This window comes from Telopea speciosissima, chromosome 3 (assembly GCF_018873765.1).
Source record: "Telopea speciosissima isolate NSW1024214 ecotype Mountain lineage chromosome 3, Tspe_v1, whole genome shotgun sequence".
Taxonomy (NCBI): Eukaryota; Viridiplantae; Streptophyta; class Magnoliopsida; order Proteales; family Proteaceae; genus Telopea; species Telopea speciosissima.
In genome coordinates, this window is record NC_057918.1 from 38,635,948 (window position 1) to 38,652,039 (window position 16,092).

General features: G+C 39.5%; 1 protein-coding gene across 1 annotated transcript in view; it reads left to right on the forward strand.

The window, feature by feature from the left end:
* Nucleotides 1-8,456: 8,456 nt before the first annotated feature.
* The window catches only part of LOC122653827 (serine/threonine-protein phosphatase 6 regulatory subunit 2-like), a 38,868-nt gene continuing 31,232 nt past the window's right edge, over nt 8,457-16,092 (forward strand). Inside the window, exons 1-6 of the mRNA XM_043847777.1 lie at nt 8,457-8,601; nt 9,165-9,268; nt 9,642-9,728; nt 9,845-9,920; nt 10,008-10,082; nt 10,185-10,238. Of these exons, the coding sequence (XP_043703712.1) occupies nt 8,563-8,601; nt 9,165-9,268; nt 9,642-9,728; nt 9,845-9,920; nt 10,008-10,082; nt 10,185-10,238 (435 nt within the window). The 5' untranslated portion in view covers nt 8,457-8,562. The remainder of the gene's footprint in view (nt 8,602-9,164; nt 9,269-9,641; nt 9,729-9,844; nt 9,921-10,007; nt 10,083-10,184; nt 10,239-16,092) is intronic.

Genomic DNA, 16,092 nt, shown 5'->3' on the forward strand with positions numbered 1-16,092 from the left:
CCTTCTCTGCGACCATAATAACCTCAGTAGGTGTCCATGCCTTACCGTTGAATGCCATCTCATTTCGCACTCTCCACAGGTGCCAGCATATAAAAGAGGCTCTTGCAAGTGATTCACGGGCTTTCCTCTTGTCCTGTCGAAACCAAACATCCCAGCTCTGGATCCAATCAGCTAGCCAAGGTGTATCTCTAGGCGGGGAGAGCTGCAGAGAGCATCCAAACCATACACTTCTCGCAAAAGGGCAGTCGAGCAGTATATGGTCTCCTGTTTCTGAGGTTGCACCACATCTCAAACAAATTGGATCTACTTGAACTTTGTGGGACACCAAACCAGCACCAGTGGCCAAGGCGTCATTGCAGGTTCTCCAAAGAAAACTTTTGATCTTCGGCAGCATCTGGATTGCCCATATACGATTCCATACTGAATCTGGAATCAGCTCCCATTGTCGAGTCCTAGATGTTGAAGCACTGGCCCTAATATCCTCCTCCTCCTTCCTTGCAAGCAGGTGATAGGCGGATTTGACTGTGAAACGACCATCTCTAGCCGCCCCCCAGGTCCTCTTATCCTCCCCAGGAAACAAACTAAGTGGGATTTGCAGGATAGCTTCGACCTCTGAAGGGTGAAAAGCCGATTGGAGCAAGCCTACCCTCCATCTTCGAGTCACTGGATCAATGAGGTATGCTATAACCAAGATTGCACATTCATCTGGTTTCGGGTATTGTAACTTGGAATCCGGCAAAGTTGGGATCCACCTATCCGCCCAAATATCAATATTTGCACCATCACCCACTTTCCACACTAGGCCTTCCAATAGAACATCTCGGCCCACTAAAAGACTCATCCATCCCCAAGAGGGGAGGTTTCCTATCTTCGCCTGCATAAAATCACAGTGAGGAAAATAGATAGCCTTTAGAAATTTTGCCCACTGTGAGTCCGATGACGTCCATAACCTCCAGGTTGCTTTTGCGAGTAATGCTCGGTTTTGAAGCTTTGTATCTTTGAAACCTAATCCACCCCTTGATTTTGGCCTACAAAGTCATTGCCAAGACATCCAGTGGATCTTATACCTGTCTTTCGAATCACCCCAATAGAACCTAGAAGAAGCTTTCCTCACCGAATCATGAAATGATAATGGAAGTTTAAAGTGAGAACAAGCATAATTCGCCATTGGTGCCACTGCTGCCTTCAGTAAAACCTCTTTCCCTGCATGAGACAACAACTTCTTTTTCCACCCTTGAAGTTTACCTAGGGTCTTTTCCTTGATATCATTAAAAACTTCCTTCTTTGAAACATCAAAGTGCATGGGCAGACCCAAGTACTTGGACAGACCGTCACCATGTTTGACTTTGAGAATCCTTGAGAACTACCTTTTGATCCTATCATGCGTGTTGGGGCTGAAAGTAAGGCTGGATTCTTTTATTTATCTCCACATAGAAATAATAATAAATTGTGAAAAGGTGTAACCCACACCGCCAATGCAAGGATCATTCGTCCTTAATTGATTAAAAAAAAAAAACAAACGATCAAATAAAAAGTTGAATTCAAATTAAGTTAGGAATTAAGCATTTATGTTTCAAAATTTCGGGACAAAGAAAATAATCTGTTCTGTCAAAAAAAAAAAGAAGTAAATAACACCTAGGGTATCTAACGTTTTGATAAATTGTAGATTGGATACCCAATGTTTCATATATTGTGTTTGGGGTACTTAAATTGAATTATAATTAATTAGTGGGAAAAGTTTTCATACACGGTCGTGTAAACCGTGTATGTGAGAGGGTGGAAGTTTCAAGGCATTAATTAATGGGTGGGGATTTATGACTTTTCCAACTCTTTGTGAGAGACCCTCTCACATACACGGCTGTATTGTGTATGAAAACTTTCTCCTTAATTAGTTATTCAAATTTTTTTTATACTTTCAATTTTACCCTAATAATTTTTTTTTATATTTTAATATAAAAACCTAGCGGGGCCACAATCCTACATACCGTCCCTGGTCTCCCTCCTCTTTTTTATTCGTCTTCTTCTTCCTCCTCCTCCTCCTCCTCCTCCTCCTCCTTCACCTCCAAGCCCACCACCCCCACCCCTGTAGTAACCCAATCTCCAACCAGCCCTTAATGGCTTAACCCTTGTTGTAATCCAACCCATCACTATGCCCCACCCTCCCTGTCTCCCCCTCCCTGCGTTCCTTCTCCAAACCCCCACCCCTGCTTCAATCTCAGCCCCGCTATGACCCCAAACCACTTACCCTCAACTCCATCTGGCCATACAACCTTCCTCCACAACTCCGCCCCTTTACATTCTTAAGTAGCTCAGTTGGATTGGACCAAGAAATTAAACGAAACAGAGAATCATACTAAACCAAATAAAACAGCAAAGTTAAAGAACAGAGAGGAGAACACGAAGTTGTTCTTGGCCATCACTGTGAGGTGATTGAGGTGTTGATGGAGAAGAGAAAAGACACACATACGCACACAGTGGGTATCCTCACCACTTCTCTCTGTTTGATGGATTTTGGGAGTCGCTCCACCCCAACTACTACTATTTTTATTCTCCACCTCACTCCATCACTCCTCTATACCACCCCACCCCCATCTCCCTTGTACCGCCCCCACCTCCATCTCTCCTGTACTGCCCCACTCCCATCTCTCCTTACTATTATAAGCCATTTATTTGAGGTGGTAAGTTTTCTCATTAGTTTTTGTTATGCTTTAACATTTTCGTTTGAAAGAGCATGATACAAGTCTTCTCAATAGGCCTACTTTCCATTGTTGAAAAGACACAAGTACCATAGATTGTATGATCTTATGGTACATGAACATTGTCTCATAAACAAAAACAAATCATACATTTATGATTGATTAAATTTGAGGATTAAGAGTGTTTCTAAGAACAACATGGCGCCTCATATTTTCCATAGCTATTGAACCACCACATATCACAATAGTTTAAGTTTCATCCTTCCTGTGTCAAAAAGCAACACATGGCATTGTTTCATACAATAGAGGAGGTGTGGGATGGGGGCGATGGGGAAGAAGAGTAGTAGAGGTGGGGTGGGGGTGAAGAATCGTTGAGGTGGGAGTTGGGGGTCGAAGAGTGATGGATGAGGAGTTTCATAACGGAGATGGAAGATGAATCGTTTATGGGTTTACAAAAGAAGAATAGATAGGGTATATTAAGGGAAAAAATTGGAAATAAAAAAAAAAAACTATTAATTTGGTTAATGTTATCTTTGTTTAGGTATCCCAAACACAATATATGAAACGTTAGGCACTTTTACTACAATTTCACAAAACGTTAGGTACCTTTGATGCCATTTACCAAAAAAAAAGGGAAACCTTGTAAAGATTTCAAGCTCTCAAATTATTCGCAATGACTGTAATTTTGGGATCCAATTCGTTGGATCAAAATATCGGTGACATATTTGATAGAAAAGTGCATATAATACAACAACATGGAGATTGATACGATAATATGAGTCGTCCAGTGAATGCTTGACACGTGGCTTGCAAGAATCTCGGGGGGAGATCGACGATATACACTGTCATGTGTTATCACGACTTCCCAAATAGAGACATACTCCAAATCAGGCACCTAGCATCCATATCTTACTCCTACTAGGAAACTAATCCTATTATATCTCAATGACCTAAGGAGACCTATCTTGCTTGGTTAGGACTCCCAACAAGGAAAGGGAACCGCTAAGACGTCACCATGTATGGAAACCTCCCATAACAGGATTCTCCATGTATATCCCATCTCCCACAAGGAAACCACTTACTTGGGGAAGACAATGTACTAACAAAGGACTAAGATCACCGTCTCACGCCTCAAGGTAACATAGTATAAATAAGACCGCAATCAAACAGGTATGGATCAAACTCTAAGTTGTGTGATTTTGCTCTGTTATTCTTAATTGTTGTCAAATAATTGGCTTAGGCATCAGAGAGTCCCCTCTGGAGTCAACTCTGGTCATCTTAGGTGTTCTTCCTCTTTGAGTCTTGCAGATCTGTCGTTGTCCAAAGGTCGGGACATCGTCCAAACACTTTTCTACTACAACAAAGATTATACAATCCTACAAATCCATACATATAGACGAATGTTTTAGTTACCTGGATCCATGGTAGGAGAAGACTATCTACACAAATGCTCTCTTATCTATGACGGTCGTTGGTTTGGTCTATTCTCTTCGCTCTTCTCAACTCTAAGATTTCTTAATCATGCGTCTAATGGATTAATACTAACTTTATAAAAAAGTGGAGGTAGGGACCAACCCTATAAAAAGAAACAATACCTCGTTTTTCATTAAATATTAGAATCAGGTCACATATATGCATAAAGCCACCCCAACAATAGTCAATACTTCACTAACAAGGTTTTGTAAACCAAAACAAGGACCATGCTAAGCCCACTAGAAATATCTTACACTATTCGCTTATTTTTCCCAACTTTTCTCCAAACCAACTCCAATCCAATATGGATTTTTTTTCTTTTTTGCGGAGATAAATAGTTGTAGAGGATATATCCACTGATTCCACATTCTTGTTAGACTTTGTATCCTTATTTTTGTATTTTGATAAATAAATGAAAATATACATTATGACACTCCTTCATGTTAATTTCCTCTCATTTTAAATTACCCTAAAACAAATGTAGCCTAAAATCGAAGGAAATAAAAAGAAAAGAAGCATGGAATTTTTTAAGGATTTTTCTTTCCTGTCACTATGCCTAATGAAGACTAGTTGCCACATGGCAACAAATGGGTTGGTCCATGTGATAAAGGGCCAAACAAGCATCTAATTGGTACAATTTCAGCTTAATGTGAGTAGAGGAAGTAGCTAAAATTAAAAAATATGCCATTTTGTATTTTATATTCATGTCCATTTGATGGCGCTTTGGTAATTTTACCAAAACTTTGAATGATAGTTTCAACTTTCCTTGCCTTCTTTGGACTAAAATTTGGCCATTGAGATGCATGTGGGGTCCTACTTCACATGGACAAACATGTTAAGTGGCAAATAGTTAAGCGTTATACGTCACTAGGCATAGTGACATCTATAAAGACCCAAATTTAACATGGCATTTTCCTCCCACTTTAAGTTGTCAATCGTTTCTAAATATGGGTGCATCTCCTCTTTTTTTTTTTTGGTCACGTCTATTTGTTACTAAGAAGTATTTGTAGCCATATATTTTTGCTTATATAAGATGATGTATCAACTATTTAGGTGGTTAATGATTTAAATTTGTTCCTGAAATGCAACTTCTCCTCCCCCACTCTCCCCATTTCCCACTGCAATTCACCCCTCCATTGGCAACCTCTTCGATGCTTTGATGTTTGCGATTCGACTTTGTAGATAGAAGGGTATAAGACTCCGACGGGTCACAAAGACTCACTTGCAGATTCAGAGTCCGAACAGAGCACTCAAAGCAAATCGAAGATCATTTTTGGGACTACAATTGTTGTTGGTGGGTTAGAACTTTCCTCCAATCTTATAGGATTCGAACTTGGGTTGAATTCATTTGGTGAAGAGATCCTGAAAGCTTGTTATAATTGAAATCATTGACACAATGGTTAGCTTAAAGGGATGTTGTGTATCCTGCACTCGCATCTGTGGGATATGACCAAAGATCCCATTGCTATAAAATCAATATATTGGAGATCTGAATAGTAAGTTGAGTGCCAGATAATGAGTTTTTGTTGAGAGTGAGCTTGGTTAGTAAAGTAAGACGGACAATGCTTGCTGGAATGAGACTAATGAAATAGTTTGAGGTAACATCTAAGACATGAAAGAAAGTATGAGAGGATATTGAGTTAGGCAGAACTCCTTTCAAGTGAGTTGTAATTGAGGCCCAACATCTGCAATTTTGTAGTTTTGAATCTCATTTAGGATGGACCCAATTGCCCTACTCCCTTAAAGGTCAAAGAGATTGATGCTCCCAAGACCTCTGAACTGCTTAGGGATCTCTTTGTCTATCCTACTATTTTCGAGTTGCAACCAAACAATACAGTTGCAGTTGACCACTTCGTCATAATCGAACCGAATGTGTCATTATGTATCAAGAGAAGCTTTGTTAGATTTTGATGATGAAACAAAGTAGGAGGAATGCTCCTAGTGAGCACATTGTGAGACAAACAAGAAAGTTGCAGTTGACCACCTTCGTCGAAATCAAACCGGATGTGTCATTATGTATCAAGAGAAGCTTCATTAGATTCCAACGACGAAACAAAGTAGGAGGAATGCACCCAGTGAGCGCATTGTGAGATAAATTAAGCAACTGAAGGCTAATGCAACTAGCTAAGTTAGATGGAATGCCTCGAGCTGGTTTTGCCAAGCTAAGAAGATGTTATTCACCAATATGCGAAGTTCAAGTGGAGCAGGTTAAGCTTGGATTCATCGACGTCTGATAGGCCCTGGTGGTGACGATGCAAAGGTCGAATCCAATGGTAATGGAGGTGAGCATTTTGGTGCGGAGGAGGAAGGCGGCAATGTGCTTTCATCCGAACAACCCTTTTTGCAATTTCAACATATATTAGGTTTAATCAAGGATCATATTGGATCACCAAACTATTTCACTTTCAACAACCTAGCCTTCATATGGGGTTTAGCAAATTAAATGGTGAAAGAACAAAGATTGGTAATGAAGAGAAAAAAAAAATTTGAAAACACTAACCTAACCAATATTCTGGTTAAAAGAGGTTACAAGAGTTTGTTGTGAGGCAATAAATTACAACAAAAACAATCAATTTAGAATTGATTTTCTTTTTACATTTATTTTTTATTTTTTGGAAAAATGACTCTGTCTGGAAGCATGGCACCTATGCCCAAGCAAACCCCCGCGAAATGATTGTCTCATCCCCATGAAAAGCGAAAATTCCGCCTCTGTTTATACTTTTGTGTGCAGTCCCATTGGCCCTTGCACTGGCGCAAGGGGCCACTCTCTTGGACAAAAAATATCCCCCTTAATTTTTTGGTTCAACAAAATTTTAAAAGATTATTAAAGCTTTTATTTTTGACATTTGAGTGTGTGGCCATGCACACCCGTGAACCGGGTTTAAAAGCCCGAAATCAAGATTCTGATCGATCATAACTAATTCCAATTCAAACCATAATCGATTAGCATAGGTGAGAAATCGATCGTAACTGGCCAAAACATGCTTTAACCAAGAATATTTACAAGCCTCGATGGATAGAATCCTGATTTGACATTTGATTTGCCAAGTGAAAAATATTAGAACCACAAAGACAAGGCTTTTTCTAAAAGTGGGATGTGCACAAAATTAGAGATAGTTGGTGAAACGGTCAAATTAAAAAAATGAGGGAGGGAGGGGGGAAGGGATCAAAAGAAAGGTGGAGAAAAAACTCTAAAGAAGTCTATACTGCTTTTAAGGAAAGTAGGCTATACAATGAAAAAGGGTATTTTAGATATACAAGTCAAAGCAGCCCCTTTAGCCAGGACATACATGGGTTTCACTGTTCAAGGAGCGAGATACATAACAAAAGTAAATGCAAACAAAGCTGTTACACAAGCTCAAAATATCATCAACTAAAACATTAGTTGCTTAGTTAGGGGCCAACACATAAATGATTAAGCAATAAATGAGGCCTAGTGAATCAGAGTAGCAACATAACTGTCGAGGGATAAGCTTCTGGCTAGGAGGATGCCATCTCGGATCTAAATGAAGATCAGATTTATTGGATTAGCTATTTTAGATCGGATTTTTCTGGCATTACTTCATTTGGTACATGCCAATGCTACCAACATCTCCTCTAAATCATATAAGGTCCACTCGAATCTACTGTTTAAAAGAATTGAAATATAATCGATCGGTCCATTCTGATCCGAATCGATTGTGAACAATTCTGGCCGATTCCAATATATTTTGGTTGGATTTCGATTGATTCCTACTTAGTCTAGCCAATTTAGATCGGAATCGACGATGACCTATTTGATTCCTGACTATGGTTTCATAACCCAACCCAGATCAGTCCAGGCTCTAGACCGGGTCAAATGGGATTAAGAAAATACTTAAGAGAACAAATTTAAACTGAATTATGATTAAGGAATTTTTTACCCATAAAAAAAAACTAAGTAGCTTGACCCAGTGATACTATACATACTTAAAATTTTATCGACCAATGGATGGTAGTGAAAACCCTAGATCCCTCGATATAATCCATCCCCATTTATATAATTCTCTCTCTTATCCAATTCTTATTTTCCCTTAATTAATATTTTTTAAGAGCTCTGACCCTCCTCGTCCCTTGCAACCTCCACCAGCATTTCCTACGCTACAGCAGTGATTTTGGGGCTTCGATCTTTGTGGGTCGGCCTTCCCTCTGTCTGACAGAGAAAGGTATGGCAATATTTTATGCTTTTCAAACTTCGTCCAGTCTTCGAACACCTCTGTGCTGGTAGGCTTTTCCTAATCCAATCTTCAAAGGTGTTGTTTATTGTTTCTATTGCTCTACTTTGGCAGATTTCCTGTTTGCATTCTCGTCAGAGAAGTATTGCAAGCTGCCATTGCGAGCTCCAGTTTTTTTTGGGCTATAATACGCCTTCAAGATGTTTTGGCGTATGACTGCTCTTTCTGCTTCTTCTCCTGTAAGTGAATTTCTGCCAAATTGGTATTCGATGACAATTATTTTTTATTCTGCATTTCTTCTTTATAAATTGATTCTATTTTTAACTTTTGATGGATAGAGCAGAAAGTTCGTTTTATTATGGAGCAATTTCCTGCTTCAGAATGCTGTTGAGTAATGCTTTTAAAATTAAGTTATAACGCTTTGTCCTTAGGTTATTTATTATTCTGAATGCTTTTTCTAAGCTGGTATACTTCAAAGGGAATCATTAATTCGCTTGTTATACTATTACACCTAGACGTATTGTTTTATGCAGATTCTGTTTGGGCTTTGCGTTTGAGTTTTAGACTTGTAGGAAGAGTTTGGGAACTCTTCATTTCCAAGCTTGTTCTTGTCTGGTTTTGTTTATACATATCCATTATCCAAATTAGCTTTTAATTTTCAGTTTTCTTAAGGGATTTGATGCGTTGAGGGTTTCCTTGTTGTTTGTCCAAAGTTGCAGGGCATTATAAGTTTGATTTGCATGTTTTCTGTTGAAATTCTTTTAGCGTGATAACATACTCGCCCCCTCCCCCCGATTTATAGGTGGAATCAGTTTTAGACAAGGAAAACTTCACTTTGGAAGAGCTACTTGATGAGGAAGAAGTCATCCAAGAATGCAAAGCTCTAAACAGTCGTCTCATAAACTTGTAATGTGTCTTTCCTGATTCAGTTCTGTATTACCCAGGCAGCAACTATATTCCTGTTTTTTTTCACTCTCCTTTTCTCATGGAATTCTTTAACCTATTTGATATATCTTCAACTGCATATTTTTATTGTTGTTTTCTTGGCAATGGATTAACTACATTCTAAGTAGCACGAAAAAATTCTGGATTGCTGATGCATTAATCCATTGGGCCAAGATGGATACATTTGTCTTGTATTCCATGTTTGGCTAATGAAAAGCATAGTGATAAAGTCTACACGGGCCTGTACTTTATACCTTATTACTTTAATTCCTCACTTCCTCTAAATAAATTGGTTGGAAATTGTTCTTATATGCTTTATCATTTACTTTTTTAGTCTGCGAGATAGAGCTCAGGTGGAGCAGTTGCTGCACTATATTGTGGAAGAAGCTCCAGCGGATGCTGAAAGCAAGCATGCTTTTAAGTACAGTTCTCTGACTTGACCAAAGATCAGTCTTATTTGGCAAAACCATCCAAAGTAGTTTCCCCCCTACGTACTGCTTCATTTTTAGTTAATGATATTTTATTTTTTTGATTTAGGTTTCCCTTCATTGCCTGTGAGATATTTACTTGTGAAATTGATGTCATCCTCAAGACTTTGGTAGAGGACGAGGAGGTATATGTTTCTTATATTTCATGTTCACATGCTCTTTCAATTATGGAAATTGTTTTTCTAAGTTTTGTGGTTACCTTGTGATTACAGCTAATGAACTTACTTTTCTCCTTCTTGGAACCAAATCGTCCTCATAGCACCCTGCTGGCAGGGTATTTCAGCAAGGTATCCTTTTTTAAAAAAAAAATAAAAATTATTATTATTATTATTGGGAATGTGTGGTGTAGTTGTGTCTGGATGCTTATTGTAGTTCCTGTGTAATGGTAGGTTGTTGTTTGCCTCATGCTGCGGAAGACTCTCCCACTTATGAATTATGTTCAAGTAAGTAGATGCTCAATGGTTTTTGTTGTAGAATATTTTTTCCTGCTGGTTTTCTTTTTATTGCCTTGGAGAATGTATTGTTCGGAAAACAGTTTGTAGGATTAATTATGGTTAGTTTGTGGATTTCTCGATTGTACTCAGAATTGGAAGAACAATGTTGGACTAAGTTGAGTCAGTCTGCTGGTTTATTTTTTAAACAAAATTGTACAACAAAAAAGCTACAGATTTAGTTGTCGATCTGGTTCTTAATTTCAAACCTGTTGTTTTCCCCTATCAATGAAATATTCATGGAAGTAGTTCCGCTTGGAAGAAACCTGCTGGGGAGTTGAGTAAAAGAATGCAGAAGATAAAAGGATTCTTGTGTTTCTATTGGTTCTCAAGAAGATTCAAAGAACAAGCTAACATCCTCATACCTGCACCTGTGCTTCACATGATAAAAGGATTCTTGTGTTTCTTGCACAAGTGAATAACCCATCTTTGATTTCTATTGGTTTTAATAGCATAGTTCAAAAACTAGTCTAGTTTCAGTGTCTCGACCAGGTTGGTACAGCTGAAACTTTGAAATTTCGCCAGCGTTGTATTTTTTCTATGAGTTTTGCTTGGCCATTTTGGGGTGCAAAAGGCCTGATCAAAATACTGAAACAAAATGATCAAAATAAATGAAATTTCGATGAAACGGTGTTTTTTTAGACCGAAATGAAATAACCGAATTTACGAAATTTAGAAAATTCAGTCGAAACATTGCCTGTTGGGTTTCAACGTTTCGTATGATGTTTTGTCTAGGGAGGGGGTTCGAAGTTACCAAAATATTTGAAATTTCGGCGAAAGTTCTCCGAGTTTTTGAACTATGTTTAATAATCAATTTCTGCAAATGGTAAATAGGAAAAAGATCTAGTCTTAAAAAATTTTCTAGTATCAGAAAAATGTAAATCAGGAAAAAATTGAAAAAAAAAGAGTTTAGAATGATCTTGATGTAGATTTGGTCAATTGATGTGGCTGCAAGATAAGCCAAAACTTGGCCCATATTATGTGTTGGTTAAGCCCATCGGTTTCAGCATGTACCTGGTCCAATTTCTGGGTTTATTCAAACCCATTGATTTCTGCCCCAAAAAGATGTATCGACCAGCAGCGTAACATAGGAGATCGATCAGTTATTTAAGGAGATATTTTCTGTTCTATTTCCTATTATATCGAGCAGTCTATTTCCTGCACATTATGAGGTGATTGATTAGTTTTATTTGGAGACTGTCATCAGTGATTGACCTGCCTGTCATGAAGGGGTTATTTTCCAGGATTGAACAGATATCGATCAGCTCTATTGGGAGGATATTTCATGATCAAGTGGGCCCCACAGCCAGCTAGTGAATACAAATTGAAGACTCATTTGCCAATCCGTGGAGTACTCCTACAGCTGTTATAATTACTTTTATTGGATAGGTTTCTATTGGGATTTGTTTCTGTTTTGGTTTTATTAGTTAACTTAAATGTAATCTGAAATTTGAAGGTTAGTTAGGATTTAATTTCCTAGATAGATTAGGACTTTTATTGGGTTTACTTGAAATATATTTGTAATAGCCATTAGCTGGAGATGATTGAGGTAATGAATATTTGAAGTTTTCTTCATGAAGCTGTGCGATTCAGTTGAGAGGTGAGATACCTTGAGAGGGTGAGATACCTATGGGTTAGAGGCCCGGGAGAGAGTGAGAGACTCAATCCAGTTATCCTATTCCTATCTTCTATCTTCTCTCTTTTCTGTTTCTTTGGTCAATTTTTGAGTGTGTAAACTTGATTTCGAGATTTGCTGATCTGTTGAGACCATTTGAAGGTGTATTCAAATTCTGACCCTGCCACTCAATTGGGGTTTGGTGCTGATCCAGGGTCTGGCTCTGGTTCTTTAATTGACCTTCAATTCTGAACCCAGATTAAGGACCTGATTTATGAATATTGCTGCGATTCATTAACCTGATTTGATTGTGTACAAGATCATGCCTGGGGTTAGGTCCTTCGTGATCCAACCTTACATTAGATCTGGTCTTAGACTCTTCTGAAAAAGGTCTGACTTTGCTCTGACTGTTTATGTTTCCAAGTTGTGCAGTACTTAATGTAATCCTAGATGGGGATAAAGCCAACTAGAACCAGAACCGGGATTTACTAGGGTTTAATGGATTGGCTAGGGTGGAATTAGATAAATAGTGAAGTTAGGGTTAGGGTTTGAGAAGGAGATTAACGTAGGGATCTAGGGTTTATAATGAGTATTATGGCTAGGGGCTTGGATCGAGTTTCCCAAACAGTGAGGGGGAGATTCTGTCCAAGTTTGGGCTGCTTCTAATGGTGGAATCAGGCTGGGCAGGTTTTAGGTTATGGAAGTGATGTTTGGAGATGGAGGGATATTAGGGTTTGGCTTAGAGGGTTAGGAACAGAAGGGTTTGGGGATGGAGATTTACTTGCTGGTTATTGGATGGATCCTTGAACTGGTAGCAGATTTGGATAACTGAACCATGAACCTTCAAACAATCAGCAGTAGCAAACTTGAACAAATCTGAATGCACACGAATGAGAGAGACAGTGAACTCGTGAAGGCTATCTCAGCCTCACCTTCACAGCCTATCTCAGGACAGTGGAATGCAACAAAGCAAATTTCTTATTCATTAAATCGTGGGGGGCTCAATGGAGCTCTTACATTATATAGCCTTCAAGGCTGGACATGAAATATAAATCCTAACTAGGACTAGGACTCAAAATAGAAATAGGAATGCCAACTAGGACTAGGACTCAAAACTAGGACATTAGGATTCAGATTTGAACTAGGAATCCTAATTAGAATTACAACTCAATAAAGAATAAAACATAATAAAAACAAATAAAACAAATACTAATCTAAATCCCCACGACTGCTGTTGGTGTAGGGAAGAATCCCTACACCTACCTGATGGCTAATTATGCTGGTGTAGGGAAGAATCCCTACACCTGCGGCTGGTTTTAGACAGCCAGTTTACATCAGTACTTGCATGAAGCTGTCAACTTTTGTGTGTGTGTGTGGGGGGGGGGGGGTTGAATAGCATTTCATTGTGAGGGTAAGGTTGCTCCATATTGACCAAGTGGTCACGGGTTTGAGTCTGGAAACAGTCTTTCAGCAAAAGCAGGGGTAAGGCTGCGTACATTATGACCCTCCCCAGACCCCGCAGTGGCGGGAGCCTTGTGCGCTGGGTACGCCCTTTTTAGCATTTCATTACCAAAAGGAAAAGAAACAGGGAGCCACCGAGGGGGAATACGAGAACAAAACAAGCTAAAAAACAAAATTACAACACGACACCCTCTTTAGAATGAGAGAGGGAGACTCCAAGATGCAACAATAAGCCTATTTCTGGTGGAATCAACACATCTAGAGGGCACCACCGATAATTTGGTCTTGAAATCAAAGAGAATGGAGTCCCAAATCTGTTGAAAGGAATGAGAGTTGGAAGACTATCTCCTGAGATTGCGCTCCAACCAAATATGATGGATAGCAGCTCCAATGGCAAGCTTGCCCCCTCGATCACAAACTGAAGTACCCCCAGAGGTCATGTCCGCCCAAATTTATTGCTCCAAAGGTAAGCTTGGTTGTATTTCTTCTCTCTCAATGTCCCTCTTCCATATCTCAAGGTTGACCTCTTTTTTCTCTCTTCTTTCTTTTGTTTTCGTATTTTGGTATTCCATTCTAATCTTCTTCTTGCTCCTGTTTGAGTTCTTAACGTCGTATTACTATGCTCTGTTTGGGGGCATTACCTGCTTCCCATCAATCCTTGGATCAACTCTATTGATCCTTCTTGGTTCTCTTTTAAATTTGGAACGTAGGTTATACATCTTAGGGTGAATCTCATTCCTGAAGTCCCCTTCTACTGGAGGGGGGGGGGGTTCTAGGCCTGCAATTGAAACTAAACCTATCCCTACCGCCAGATTCTGTTTCAGACCTAAAAGTTTACTTTCCTTCTAGTTATTTGGAGTGCTTAGCAGTTGGGGTTAATAGATCTTTGAGTGGTCGATCTCCTCCCAAGTTTTCAGACCATTCGAAGTTCACATGAGGGAGAACCCTCACCTGATATGACTCTGCTCTACCACTGGTCTGCACAAATCGTGAGGTTGAAGACAAACTCCCACGATAGTACTTACCTCTTGCCATATTTACATAAACACCCCTATAACTCTTAGTTCATTTTAATTCATTCCCACCTTTATTATTAGTTTCCATAAACACCCCTTACTTGAACATTTGTTTCCGGTTCTGTCTTGATTCTGATTTCCCTTGGGGTCCTGAACTGTTCAATATATTTACAGAATTGCCACCATCTTATATTTGATTTTTATTCACTTGAGTGGGCCCATAGTGACCCATAATCAGGGTTCTAGACCCACAGTTGCATCAATTGGTATCGGAGCCGAAAGTCCTTGCTACCTTAAACCATTGTGGCCAACAACAAGGTTATGCAGTAGCTCAACTCCCACAAGAAGGAAAACCGATCCAACCTAGCTTGTCTCACAAACAAGGTGACCGCCTTTGAGATGTCTAACAGTTCATTGCAGGGTAGTGTTGATACCCTCAACACCATTGTTACTATCCTTTAGGGTAGTGTGCTTGTGGGTGGTTTTTAGCTCTGTGTGAGAGAGTGACCTGTTTCTCTTAGGCAAGGATAAGGCGGGCTATGTCCCCCCCTTTGTATTTTTGGTGATTAGTTATTTTCTCAATAAAGCTTTAGGGGCTTCCCCGGGTCCCACATAATATTCGGATTAAAAAAAAAAGATTATGGAAAGAGTCCCATACTGGAGATCTTCCCAATTCTGTCCCACAGACCCTGCTTCACAGCGCACCACCACCGCCACCACAACCGCCACCATATGGGTTTGGTCGACCTTTTGAGGATACTCCCTATTGAGCTGAAAGAGGAGCCAAGTTGGATTTCCTCGATTACTACGAGGACAATAATCCAGAGCAATATCTTGACTAGATTCATACTTGGAGACTTTCTTCCGATGGTACAGATTGACTAAGGCCAAAAAGATTTTATTTGTTTAAGGCAAGCTAAATGGCACTACTCATATTGGGTGGATCCAATATCAGACAGGATTGAACTCACGACGTTGAATTTGGTAAACACTTGGGCTGAAATGTGAGAGGCCATGAACTGACAATTTTTGCCTACCGACTACAAGCAACGCATGCATCTCTAGTTTGCATAACTGAGACGACAATATGGCTGTGGAGGAGTATGTGGCAAAATTTTATCATTTAGATACTCGGTCTGATTTTGAGTGGGACGAAGAGGTCTTGGTGGCACAGTTTTGGAATGGATTGCACCTACAGATCAATACTGCACTGGCTTCCAGTCGACTGCTTACAATGGAGGATGTCGTACACATAGCATATCAGGTAGAGTATAGTCTCAAGAAGTCTTTACAGTCGGAAGAGCATTCTGGACACCTTGCCTAAACTCTAAAGGTGATAGTATGAGCAAGAATTCTTCTCCATGGTTGCCTTTGCTGGTAAAGAAAAACACATGGCTACTGCTTCAGAAAAGCAATCGAAGAATGAGATCGTATATTTGGAGGTCCAACGTGAGTGTGAACCTAGTGAGGTCAACGATAGTGATAGTGATGGAGAGCAGCTGCGTTGCTACGTTCTTCTTCCACTTTTGGACACACAAGGTTTTTGATGAGGATGATTGACTTCAAAATCAATATTTTCCTAACTAGAGTGAGGTGCAACGACAATCTGTGCTCTATGGTAATTAATAATAGTAGTTGTACCAATGTTGCTCCTGAGGACGCCGTTAGCAAGCTTGGTTTGAAGACGGAACCACATCCTAACCCCTACAAGGTT